This window comes from Habropoda laboriosa, unplaced genomic scaffold (assembly GCF_001263275.1).
Source record: "Habropoda laboriosa isolate 0110345459 unplaced genomic scaffold, ASM126327v1 scaffold175, whole genome shotgun sequence".
In the NCBI taxonomy this organism is placed as follows: domain Eukaryota; kingdom Metazoa; phylum Arthropoda; class Insecta; order Hymenoptera; family Apidae; genus Habropoda; species Habropoda laboriosa.
The window spans coordinates 634,864-648,920 of NW_017100347.1; the positions used below are offsets into that span (position 1 = coordinate 634,864).

Below are 14,057 nucleotides of genomic sequence, written 5' to 3' on the forward strand. Positions count from 1 at the left end.
TTGTTTGATAATTCAAATAATATAACGAAAATTCCATAAAAATGGGCAGATAAAAAATGTCACCATTTTTCGAAAAAGTGCAATAAATGAACATTTACTAATATGTTAAACATTATTTTTAACCTTGCACAACATTAGCAAGGTCAATTAATTTAATAGGTGAAGTTAAGTAGAGAGCGTAGGTTGACACTTTTAAAGCGCGCGCTAAGGATCTCCTAAAGTAATAATAAAGGTGCCAATGTAGAGAAATATGGCAAAAACAAAGCAACTAGAAACACAGAAACACGGGTAAAAATTCTGTATTCTCTATCACTATTGAATTCAGAAATTATAAAGCGCCTGAAAGTTTCAAAGTTTTCTGAAGTTAAACTATTAAATGAAAAGAAGAAACAACGGAATTGAAGGACCGAAAGCGAAGGGAAAGATTTCGTCTAGTCTCGAAAAAAGGCAGATCATTATATTGAGACCTTACTAAGCAAACGGCGGTTTCCAGCTCCTAAAATAGCACAGAGTTCAAGCGCTGTTAGAGGAAAAGTATCAGAGTAACTGTTGCAAAAAGCAATTGGATGAAACAGGATTTATATAACATGTAGCAGTAAAGAAGCCACTGTTGACAAGCATTCTTAAACGCAGAAGATTAAACTGGAACGAAGCCTATGAAATCTAGGCAACTGAAGATTAAAAACTGAAACTGAAAATTGAAGATCGAAAACAGAAATTGAAAATTAAAGATCGAAAACTGAAATTGAAAATTGAAAACTTTAACTTTCCCGGAAATAACTGCCGTTAATTTATTCACCGACATCCTGAAGAGAGATCAATGTTTTGATAGTATTATTAAAGAGAATTGGACTTAGGCTTAGACTTGATCTTTCGGATCTTTCGCATGAAGGTACATACATACATAAATCGGTAAACTGGATTAGAATAGATTTTTGCATGTTCATAGTCTTGAAAACATTTTCGCTATATGGAAATTCACAAAAAATGACAAAGTTATAAAGATTTAAACTTGTGGACGGTAGTGCATGTATCATTTAAATTTTCATACACTAACTACATTTAATATAACTATCACTTTACTTCTTTCAGAAACATTAAAATGTACGCATTTCATACAAACTATTTACCATTATGTTTACACACTTATTTCGCATTTGTTTTCATGCTTGGAAAATAGAATATACACATATCTGTACAGTTTAATAAAAAGTCTTTCCAATGTTTAGTAATATAACTTGCTATTCATAAAAGGAAATTGACATATAGTAAGTAGAAATGTTTGAAAAAACTTTTGTACATATTAATAATTACTTGTACTAAAAAAAATAATGATAATATTTAGAGAAATACTATAATAATATTACAACAAAATATAAGCATATAAGGTTGGAGTACATAATAGCAACGGTTTACATAAATAGTATAACTTGCAAAATCAGCAACTATATTTCCGTTTTCCAATTAAGGGATATTAAATGTAGACATTCTGTTAACAAACATAGTTATGAAATTATAAGAATCCACTATTTTGCAACCAAAAACTTCAAAAAGGCAAAAATAGAGAGAAAAGAAGAAAGTTGTGTGCATCTGTATGTGACCAAATACAACGTTGATGCTTAGGAAACAGTGGATGAGAATTGCATCACGTGGCGATTCAGCAGAAATACAGACCTTACGTGTGCCAAGGACCCAGAGAGAAACAGCCTCCTGAGCACTTAATAAACTTTGGCTACGATCGGCTGAAATGTGAGGTTCAGGCGAGTAGCTTGTGTCCTGGAGTGTGAGCGGCGACCAAAAAAAGTGGCACATCATTAGTACAAGATATGTGAACTACAGAGATGCACAAAAAGTGATGCAGCAACGACAGTGATTCCCAAATTGTATTTCTTTTATTTTCGTATGTCTGAATAACTATATATCGTTATTTTTCTTCAATGAATAAACAGATGTAATCTTTTCAATTCCACTAAATTTGTGAAAAAGTTACTAGAAACATAGAATGGTATTGTATACAATCCCAAATTATTCTTATATTACAAGTAAAAAACTTTCTTATAATTTTTGAAGACTTTAGGGTTTCATTTGAGAATTGTATAGAGTTCATTTGTTATACCATATGCAAGGAAAATAAAAATAACACATATAAATGATTAGCACTGAGGACATAAAGGATGGAAAAATCTTGTGCAACGAATAGACAACATCTACGGACAAAACATCATTCTTTTTGTTTAATAAAACAGATGCCTTGAATTAAAAAATAAAATTACCTTTAGTGTTATAGATAGTAATCTTGTAATATATGTATGTACTGCTGTTGACTATGAATTCTAGTATTATATTAAGCAATTTAAAAATTTTGGTACAGTGTGTTAAAAATGAAATTCATGCTATTTTATATAATCAAAGATAAAGCCTCAATTGTAAATGATATCAGGCATAAAGAATTTTAGCCTTCCTTTTTTAATGTGCTTTGTGTATAATGTTAACATTATAATATTAATAATGTAAGAAAGTAAATGTAACAACTGAAATAAAAACATTTACCTTGATATTTTCTAATTCTGCTTGTGTAACTGTCAATTGTTGAAGTAGTTCTGCAACAGTAACCTTTGGTGGTGTTTGCTGCGCATGGTGAAGTATCTATAAGTGTAGATATGATAATACATATGTACTAATTTATATATACAGATATAAATATTTAAAATTTGTACTTAATTATTGAAAATTATTTATTTCATTACTTGTTATGAAATAATACAGTCACTTGTAATTAAATTTATTTATTTACTTATTTAATATGCAAAATAATAACAGTTTAAACTATACCTGATCAGCTTGTTCTATGCGCGCTGCTTCTTGACCTTTGGCGTACATCTTCAGGTACATTTGTTTATTTCTTTCTTCTTGCTCATTCAGTAAAGCTTTTTGTTCTGCGAATTCCGTTTTCACAGCGTCTAATTCCGCTTCTAATTCACGAGCTCGAGTTTCTGCAGCATCAATACAAGGTCTCACTTCACAGTATCGTGTATTCACTTCAGCTAATTGATTCAGTAAACTCTCCACCTAAAATTTAAAACAATTCACTTATGAATTTAGGGTCCGCCGAGATGAAAAAGCGACAAAGGGAAAATGTAAAGCCACGAGCGGCCGATACATTTGGCCCTTACTATAAGTTAATACATTTCATTAATATCAGTATATATGATAACACTTGATATATATCATCGATCGAATATACCTTATTATTATGTTTCTGCTTCAGTTCTTGAAGTTCATCGATATGTCTACGATGCATTTCTTCGATTCTACTTTCATAAAGATTCACTAATTTGCGTCTCTCTTCATCTCTTTCTGGGGTTTCTGTGGCCGTTCTAGCAAACGTATCGGACGTAGTTTCTTCGGGAACTTTATTAGGCGTTGTGGCAATATGAATAGTTTCTGTTTGCACCTCTGGTAAATAAACAGAATCTTTCGAATGGACGGATCCGTCTTCAAAGTGACCTGAGTCAGCTAGCGAGGATGGTAAATCGGAGGGTGCTCGTTTCTCTGGAGTTTCTTGATTCGTGACTTTTTGCAGTGTCGCTTCGTCTGGTAAATCCTTACTTGGGGATTCCGGTGAAAAAGGATTGTTTTCCCTAATAGTTAGGGCGTCGCTACTATCTGTCCTCTCATCTGGACTGTTCAGAGAAGCTTTGTATAACCTTAATTCTACAACCTCCTTCGTTAATCGAAGGATTACTTCATCCTTTTCTTTGATCTTCTTTTGCGCTTCCTCTAGTAAAGCCTAAATAAAATCATTTATTATAAAATAACATACACATCTAAATAATAATAATCTTACATAAAAAACATTCTCTTTATCATTACAATAAAATAAAAAAAAAAACAACATAATTCTTATTGATATAATGAAATGCAAAATGAAGACGTTTCGTGAATAAAAAAAAATTTAATTCTTACTTGAAATTTCCTAATTTTTAAAGCTGATCTTTGGGTAGGAGTAAGGTACGGTTCGTTGTCACTGGTATGGTTTGAACAGTGAACGACGTATTTTCGCGATCTACCGGACCACGTCGTACCATTGAGGGCGAAGGTAGCATGATCACAGGCGCTCGCGGTACTATAGGCACTTCTTGAACTTTTTACACTTTCCGTATCGCTGTCATCGGCAATTCTCGTGTCTGATCCTCCGGAGGCCGCGTGTCCAGATCGCGGCCTCACCGGGGTCAATGAAAGGCTCTAAAAGAGATAAAAAGGCGATAAATAATAAATTCATTCATTTCGTCATAATTATGGTGTAATTATTAGGGTAATTGTTTTAACTGACTTCGTTATTATTCTTTGTATATTTTAATCTAAAACGTAAACGGTAATAGGTAATTTATTTAGTGTTGTGAATAAACGAACTTTCGTACAAAAGTAACCAGTAAAATGATATTATTTGGTTCCCATCTTTACCCACTGGTGAATTTATAGCCACTGATCTTACATCGAGATTACATATAATTTCGTTCTAACTGTACCGCTACTTTCTGCACGTTTATAATTTCTGAATCAGACTTTAATCACTTGTGATTTCTCGGTTACAGTACTTCCTTCATAGTTAAACTTAGATTTCTTATTAAAAACACAGCACTCGATGAATCCAAATGAAAAAGAAAGCGAAAAAACTTATTTTCAAATTATTCATGCGAGCAAAAAGCTTTGCTTTGTAAAGTGAAATTGCGTGAATAAAGTGAATTAAAGTGAATAAATCAAAAAGTTAAATAAAATAATATTTATCGAGTTAGTTACATTGCTTCGAGTAATCAAGAATTAGATCGTAAGGAATTATTGAATAAAATATTATTAATAATTTATAAATACAACTAATCACACGAGTGTGAAACGTTTCAGCTTTTATCTAGTGCACTATAAAAGAAAATTATGATTAGTCACGAAAAATTGTTAGAACAAATTAATTTTTCTCACATGCAATTTTCATTCTCATTAATTTTTAGTGTATAATTTTGCTAAAGGGGCACCTTACTGTCAAAAGTTACACGTAAAACGTTTATTTCATAGGTTTATTAAAATCACTACATCTAATTAACATTTTATTCAAAGGATTAAACATAGATAATATTTTCTCGCTTTTATACCTGGTTGATCTAAGGCTGATTTTGCCTTAGGCTTAAGCGGAAGCTTTCTTGAGTCTTGACTTGGAAGTCTGGTTTGAAAGTAAGGTAAAATCAAAGACCCTATTGAGCAGAAAGATACGAGACTCTTTATTAAAGGCGAGAAGCGTGTAGGACTTGCCAAGTGCCAGATAAAAGCGGCTAAAATATTTTTTTAAATGATACATTTTTCAATACTACATTACGTTTAATAAATACTTTTTATAAACACGTCAATATGTATTTTGAAAGTTTTTCTTGGGGAAAAAAAAAAAGGTCAAAGCGTTTTCAATAACGAAATAAATATGAGAATCATTTTATCGAAAAACCTTGTTAACCTGTTTTAACGAAAAATCAACTATTAACTGAAAAATATTTTTCATAAAGCATGTATAAATTTTCAAAATCAAAATAATTGATAAAATATTCCCTCCAACAAATACTGATGCACAAGATATGTACATATACGAATTACTTCTTTTTTCTTTAGAGTAACATTGTTCGTTAAAACAAATACGCATAGAAATCAACCATATTTTTTCAAACTGATTTGTTTATGTCAGTCTAATTTTTTTACTGTTCTAGGCTTTCAAAGAATCTGAAAAAATTCTAGATACTTATCAAAGTCTTTACCATATTGTACAATTGTTCGTCAAGTCAAATGTTTCAAACTTTTCTCAAAAAAAATAAAAATTCTTCTCAAAGAAATACGAGAGTGAAATCTCGCTTGGGTCATTAACGACCTAGATTGCCTACGAAGGGTTAATAGTCGTCACCGACGAAAAGTTAAACGAACTTCTATCCACGTGCTCTGATCTTGACGGAAGTGAAAATTGTTTACAAAATTCGCCGATTCGTAAAAATAAATAGGAAGTAATCCCGGTTATTTCCTACTACTCCCACATTTGAGGAAACGCAGTCTGCAACGATGTTGCATTTATCGGGATTAAAGCGTCGATAACTACTCAGCAGGATCGGTTTTCTCGCAAAATTACCATCTAGAGGTAGCGAAGAGTTTCTACTTGCGCCGACGCACAACCTGCAAAAAGGTCAGAGCGCCTTCTTATTTTTCCTGCCTCTATCTTGAATCTTCTCGAACCTAGACACGGTTAATAATTCAAAATCTGTCTAGCTAAGCGCCAGACATCTTTTCACGCTTGCACGCGTCCCTCTTGCTTTGATGTAAGAGAAAACGCGGCGGCATTCATGCCCAGTTCTCGAAAAATAGATCGAAAGTGTAATGTAATACTTCCGGGAACTGTTTTTGACAAGTTGCCTATATTTCTCGCGTTATTCGAATAATTCAATTTTTACAATTTCTGTCAATTTTGCTGCTTTTCTTTAGCTCGCGCTAATATCATTCGACGGCCGGTATGTTATGCTAAAAAATCGTACAGTGGAAGTTGAAAGCGTAGCAGAGGCCAGAACAAAATTTGTGTTGGAAAATAAAAATGAAGCAAAATATGAATGCGTTAATTAATGTGCAATTATGTCTGCATGAATTTTCAGAATTACTGAATTTTGAAAATAAAGTTTTATCATGAAATATGGTGCAACGTATATCGTAGTATTAGTAAAACCAAGATCGAAGAAATAATTTTGGTAAAATATATTACGATTTCGCCATAAAATAAAGTACATAAAGAAATATTTATCGAGTAATATAAATTATCAGTATAGATGCAATTACAGTATTGAGTAATATGTATACACGAACTGTCGGTGAATATTAAAAAGATAAATGAAAGCCAAATGTGCTATAAAACTAGAACTGAGTAATTCTATTAGCATTTCGTTTCTTTGGAACTGTCCATATCTATTAAATGTGTAATAAATAAAAACATTACTACGACCATGAACCTTATACATATATCTACTACAACTCGACAAACAAACCAATCTCGGTACATACAAATTTCACAGTGCAATCGTTACTTCTTTTCTTATCGTCAATTCTATAAAAAAATAAAGCAACAGCTTGCCTCCATCATCCTAATAAATCTTTACTACCACACCAGCAGTGTACACCCATCGACAGACAGAAAATTCACCTCAACCCCCCTATACTTCTACTATCCTATCGTTATCCTTTTATTTTCGTACGATTTTCACACGGTGTTAAAAATCGCCGAAGAGAAAAACACAATTCAAATGCATAGTCGATAAGACGCATCTGCGATCTGCATCAAGCAAAAAGTACGACGTAATACCGCGGAAGAAGAAACAGAAGAAGAACTTTGGGGGGGAACGATTTCACCAGAAGATCACTCGGGAGGATTGGTCACACACTTTTCAAAACAGAACTTAATACTCACGAGAGATCGTTGTCGCGGTGATTCGGTTCCATTCTCCGTGATGACTGGAAAGGTGCGATGATCCAGATGATGGTATTGCTGGTGCTGCTGCTGTAGGATCGAGCGACGGTATTGCTGATAGTGCCTGTTCAGGGCCGCGGTGGTCGCGGTACTGGGTGATGGTGGATGGTTTGGTGAAACTCGCTCACCGTGTATGCGCATGCTCAGTGAACGTCGCAGGCCTGTGGGCGAGGGACGTGGAATACGGGAATCCCACGGAGAGGATATCGAGGATACCAGGGGTGACGGAACGGTACTCGATGCATTTCCTGTCGCGCTAACCACGCTGTTACCGGTATTGACCTTGATCGTACTGCTGTTGTCAGTACATGTTGCTGACTCTAATGGTGTCAATTCCGTCAAGGGTGGTTCGCTGCCGGTGTTCACGCAGACCGTGGAACCTGGTTGCATCGATTGCGGGGAATGTAAGGACCTTTCGCTGTCGCGACGAGCCATTCTTGTTGCTTCAGATTATCTCATTACTTCATGCAGTTCCTGCAGGATAAGGAAAATTTCATGATGGAACAACGTCACATTTGTGCCATTTATTCAAATTTCACTTATTCGGAAATATCGTCGAATAATTCGTAAAGTTTCATTTGGGTACTTTTAAACGCTTCTATTGCTTATTGACAAATAATTCTGCACTGCAGATGAAGATTTTTGATAGTAGTGCGCAGGTAAAGTATGGCGCATTATTCGAAGTATCTAAGTTAATTTTTTTTACGTCTTATATTTGTGTTGGATGTTTGCATAATTCTTCGAGATATTTGATTCCGAGATGACACTTTTTATTCCTCGTCAATATTAACAGATGTTTAAGTCACTGTTTTTCTAATTTCAAGTATTTCTCTATTCTTACTACGATATATAATAATATACCAAATTTTTAATTTATCTAATTTCCTTTATCTTTTAGCGAAATATTGAGGAGCCAGCTGTATTGATATCACAGCATAATATGGTTACCATTACAGCATGTAATATGTAATATGTGAAGAAAACGTGTAATGTGTAACATGAACGTCCAAGATTCCTTTGAAGTAAGTAGTACATCCTGAACCGTTTTTTTACCAAAAAAAAAAAAAAGGTATCAGCACGCAAGCAGTTCTGCAACATAAAATGTTCGCTTGCCTTGTTTAATATTTCGTATACGGCCTTTGCAGTCGGTTCGTTGTCTCATTAGAAGTAGTCTCATTAGAAATATTACAATGTTCTTTTAAATTGCTACACGCATTTTTAGTTTAATTTTTCTTTCAAGTACTTAAGTAACTGTATTATATTTTTAATGAAAAACAAGCTTTCTACGTTCTTACACGTTCATACACTCGCAAAGCCATAACACTACCGTGTTTAACGACTCTACGTCTAATTCATTTCACACTGACATATGTATTAAATGTACGATATGATTGGAACATACATATTAAATTTACGATCTTGAGAGGAGAGTATTTTATCTGAGAATCGAGTATTTATGTGTATATAATTATTAATAAATCTCTGTATTTTTAATTAATTTTGTTGATACGGAGTTTTCGTTTTACAATTTTCCAGTGATACTTAGCATTTCTATGAATTGTTTCAACTGACAAATATTTGTAAATCTAAGGGAGAAGGACTTCTAAGGTTCTAAAGTATAGAAAGTTTCAGTTCTAAAATTTCCAATGTTTATTCTTTTACGTCTCGTATTACACTAACTGCCGCCCTTGACTATCTCGCCTCTCCAAACATCGTTGGACTTTTCTTTTGTTTGGTCCGTGCAGCGGCTAAGATGAAACGCGTTAATACGCAAAAGTCTCGTTTTGTCGGTGAAATCGAGAGTCCAGTAGTATATACTTTTGGCACAGCCGAAAGCCTTGTAGGTTGCACTTCTATAATGCACTGTCTTTTAATATTTTTAACATTTTTAATGTTTTTAATATTTCATTTACAGCTGGTCGCAGAATTGAGTGTACACTCGTATTGAATCTACGTATATTTCTTAACATATAGCAAAGAAAATTGCAATAATTAGTAAATTTAAATATTTACCTTTATTGTACTACTGTTTAAATTCGACTGCTAAATAAATTTAATGTTTTAAAGCAAACTAGTTTTTTTTCCTTATTGTTTCCAAACATGCAACGATTTTACCAACGCATAATTGAGCGTACAGAATGGGAATCGTCTAAAAATGAATGTTGTTATGCATTTGTTTTCCAATTTTATTATAGAAAGACTACTACGCAACATCGCAGAACACATTACGTCCATTGTGTTAATCTTCGTTTGTTATTTTGCGTCAGGTACAACAATGGCTCTGGAAAGAAAGGAAACAGACGTTTCTGTTCGTCAAATTATTGTTAATTTATATTCCAAAGGGAAGTCTCTTCGGGAAATCGGCAGTATAATTGGTAGAACTCATTCTACTGTACATAAAATAATTAATAAATCTAGATACGAAGGTACACTACAAAATAGAAGCAGTCGAGGGAGAAAGAAAATATGTACATATGTATTGTGCGACAAATTAAAATTAAACCTAATACCACTGTACCAAAATTAACAGTAGATGTTTCCTCAAGACTTGATAAATCTGTGTCAAAGGGTACAATTCGCCGTGTATTATATATTTAAGTATATACGTAGTAATATATATTTAAATAATTTTGTTCAATATTTTTTGATTTAAAGGAATATATTACATAAATAAAAAAATTATATGACAAAAAGTTATGTTATTACTCTAAATAAACATACTTCTAATATGCGTGTACACACAATTTTGCGATTAGCTGTATGAAAAAAAGAGTCTGTAATAGTAGGAACTAAACCTATATTAGACGACAGCGAAAAGTAAGTGAAAATGAGACGTTTGTCATTCAAAAGTGTAGAAAATACAATGTAGATTATAAAGTAACATTATTTTCTCTTTTCCGTCATATCAAAAATAAATATTACTTCTTTCCTTACTTTTATAGACTTCAACCTATTTTAACCATAGACGAAGCGGTGACAAAGATATTCCATCACACGAATGTTTAGGTTACGTCTAATACCGCGAAATATGTAACGCGAATTAATTTGAGTAATTCAAGTTTTAAAGTAATAATACACTTAAATTATTAACAATTTAATATGAGAAAATTAATTATTTGGCGTTTTCAATAATATACGTAATTATACTACGCATGTATTAAAAATTGTTGAATTAGGTTAAAATTTTTAAAATTATGGTAAATTTGGTATGAATTAAATATAATATAAATGTAGCGTGAATATAATATAATGTCGTAAGAAGTGAGATAATTGTATAATAGAAAATATTAAAATTTGTTATTCTTTAAGATTTCGGTACTCTTATACTTAAACGTTATTTTATTTTCTTCATAACCTACAAAAATGTATTAACAAAATACGTTATTCTTGTAACGAGTATTTAGTGTCAGTTTTTAAGTTTAGTTCGTTTAACTGTAAAAGTGAAGTAAGCATCAATCCCGTTTATTAAACGGGATCATAACTACAATACGAACACTAAGGCATAGTTTGTGAACATTTCAAGATCTCTGCACTACAAGTCTCTCAGGGCATCTAGCTGCGGTACTTGCGCACAATGAATCAACGAAGCGAAAATATTCATTAAAAGTCCAATCTAACGGCAATGTTTACGCAGACCATAACATTCTTCTACGTTGCGAGTTCTAAACGAATGCTTCCTCTGGTCTCTAGCACAAAAGGAATATTTTTAACATTTTTAGTCCACCATAAATACGGTTAATTCGCTTAATGTGCATTAAGAAATATGACAATATATAAACAACTTAAATATTAAATTGCGCTGATAAAAAGTTGTTCCTTTTTTTATGCTTTATGTATTTATAGTAACTTTTTTAAATCGAAATATAACCTGCAAATTTCATCACTGAAAAATGTTATAAATTTTTAAATATTGTAATAGACGAAGCTTAAATTGCTTGTCTCTTAACAAGTACCTTATTCATTTCAAAGGAATATTATATTCCGTGTTTTTCCTTTTTTTGTGCTTTATGCATTACTACATGAGTTTTACAACAGAATTTTTTCAAATCGAAATATTATTTGCAAATTTCATCACTGAAAAATGTTATAAATTTTTAAATAATGTAATCGACGAATTTTAAACTGCTTGTCCATTAACAAATGCTTTATTCATTTGAGAGAGAAAAATGGTGGATAAGTACGTACTTGGTGCCTAGTCTGAGAAATAAGTCACGTGTGCTGCAACTTTTCAGTCCAGATTTATAATTTCCTGTGTAGATTTTGTAACATGTAGCCCAGCATGTATTAACGTACATGAGTGTAACTTTCCGACTCCCTCATCCGGAGAAAGCTCCTCTTTCAATTAGTGCATTATTTAGTTTAATTAGTTGATCATTATAACACTCTGCATTAACTAGTTGCTGTAATTACAGAAACCCATGTGTATGTAAATGCAAAATGCAGCGCCGCATGTAAATTTTGACAATGACTATCGCGAATTAAACTATTTTTTCGTTTCGTTAATCAATTTGTGCAGAAAATTGGATACAAAGAAGGTTATGCCACAATACTGATATAAAAAAAATTGATAAAAAAATTATCCTTGAATTTAGATAAAAAGAGTGGGAAAGGTTAATCTGAAGTCTTTCACCAACATCCAATAGTCATTCTTTTTCAAAATTAACACAATGAGCAATTATAGTCAATCGAATCGACCCGTCATTTTTCCATAGAAAAATTGAACACTTTATGTTGCAGTAATCTTTGTAGATTATGTATATAAAAATTCAAAGAAAGTAAAATCAGCGCGGGTTAAACTTCTTATATTCCAAAGTTTTAAATGGTAATTTTCACACGTATCATATTTACATGATTTCCGGACTTTGTACAAAAGTGTGAAAAAATATCATGTACTTACAAAAAGTGCAATCTTTTGCGTAAAAATGTTAAAAATAGAAAAAATAATGTTGATTTTCAAAATTTAGAATATCATAGGTATTTATATAAAAATGTGCAAGACATAATAATATTTAATAAAAATGGTTATTTATATTCCACGTAACATATTTAATAAATAATAATCTACGTGATTGTTACTATTTAAATTTTCTCTTATTCATGTGGATAATTTATTGTATTATTAGAATTCAAGCATTTGTAGTGCAAAATGAAATTTTTTATTTTAATAGTTACGGTTTTTATGAAAGACTAAGAGCTAAATCTAACAAGGTTACCAGACAGAAAATTATTCATTTCAAGAGTATCGGCCTTGCAGCAGAAAAGGCTTATTCCATTGGACAATTTGTTTTAATGGAACTACTTCCTCTCCAGCAGCAAATTTATCTGCACATGTACATTTGCTTGAAGTGCGTTTATATTCAGACAAGTGTGAAGTGAGTATAATCTTAAACAATTTAGGAAGTTAAAATATTGCAGCAAAAATGTGGTATTATCGTATATCGAAATGTATTAAAATAAATTTTTTGTACCATATTGTACGAATAAAACAAAAAGTAAAATAAATCAAGTACAATTGAAAATAATTCCTAACAGCTGCTGAACGCACATCTATAATATTTCTACTGTTATTAATAATAAAAGTTTAAATTTCGATAATGTGCTTCAAGGGGAAGTCCAGTTTGAAAGTTTAAAAAAATAGATTTGTTTTTGTTTGCATAAATTGAAAGTACAACATCTGAAAAATATGATCCTACAATATTACGGGCGAATTCATAAAAATAACGAAGTTAGAAGCACACATATGGAGATGCGTCAGGGTTCCCAACTTTAAACGCGCTTTTTTTGAAACCATGTTTTTCAAGTTGGAGTGCAGAATGACTCAAAATGTAATCTACCGATCAACTTCGGATAAAGACCGATCGATTTGATATACATTTCTTCAGGAATTGAACTGACAAGCAATATTTTATCTTTATTTATAGTCTTTTTATAGGCAATGTAAAACTGATTTCTTTGGTGGAAAAACTGACTTTTTCTTTAAAACGGTATAACACTTTTAAGTTATTCGGCTATAATCTTGAATAGAAACATCAATGATTCTTATTATCAGCATAAGTAAATTATTATCATTCTATTTGGAACATTCACTTTAGATATGTGTGATATGCTTAATGGAAATATTGTATACGTATTAGATCCATGCATAATTCAAAATATAAATGCCATTCTACGTGAATGATTGTCAAAAAATGATCTTTAATTTCAATATGTTAATTCACATAAGATATACATAACAAAGTTATTAGTATACACACAGAAACCTCAAAAATATTAAAAATTGTAAAGAAATTAAAACATAAAACACTTACTATAGCAACAGAAATACACAACGTCATGCAACTGAACTAAATGAAACTTAGATGTCTTCAAATCTATTACTTATTACTAATAATTATGAGTGCCTTTTAGCAACATAAACAAATTTTTAATAATTAACATTATACTATTATGAATAAAGACTCAGTTCCATCTTACATTGGTCTAATAATTATGTAGTATATTACCTAGCCCACTATTAGTT

General features: G+C 31.8%; 1 protein-coding gene across 3 annotated transcripts in view; it reads right to left on the bottom strand.

Annotated features, from left to right (window-relative positions):
* LOC108574583 overlaps positions 1 to 14,057 on the bottom strand; it is a 17,389-nt gene that overhangs the window by 1,187 nt on the left and 2,145 nt on the right. For 2 of the 3 annotated variants that reach the window (XM_017937201.1, XM_017937200.1), the window contains exons 2-7: positions 7,478 to 8,011; positions 3,967 to 4,245; positions 3,245 to 3,790; positions 2,833 to 3,069; positions 2,551 to 2,646; positions 1,675 to 1,776 (exon numbers count right to left, since the gene is read on the bottom strand). In XM_017937201.1, coding sequence (XP_017792690.1) covers positions 1,675 to 1,776; positions 2,551 to 2,646; positions 2,833 to 3,069; positions 3,245 to 3,790; positions 3,967 to 4,245; positions 7,478 to 7,972 — 1,755 coding nt within the window. In that variant the 5' untranslated portion in view covers positions 7,973 to 8,011. Of the gene's footprint in view, positions 1 to 1,674; positions 1,777 to 2,550; positions 2,647 to 2,832; positions 3,070 to 3,244; positions 3,791 to 3,966; positions 4,246 to 7,477; positions 8,012 to 14,057 lie in introns of those variants that run through there. The other variant, XM_017937202.1, reaches the window with a different exon arrangement.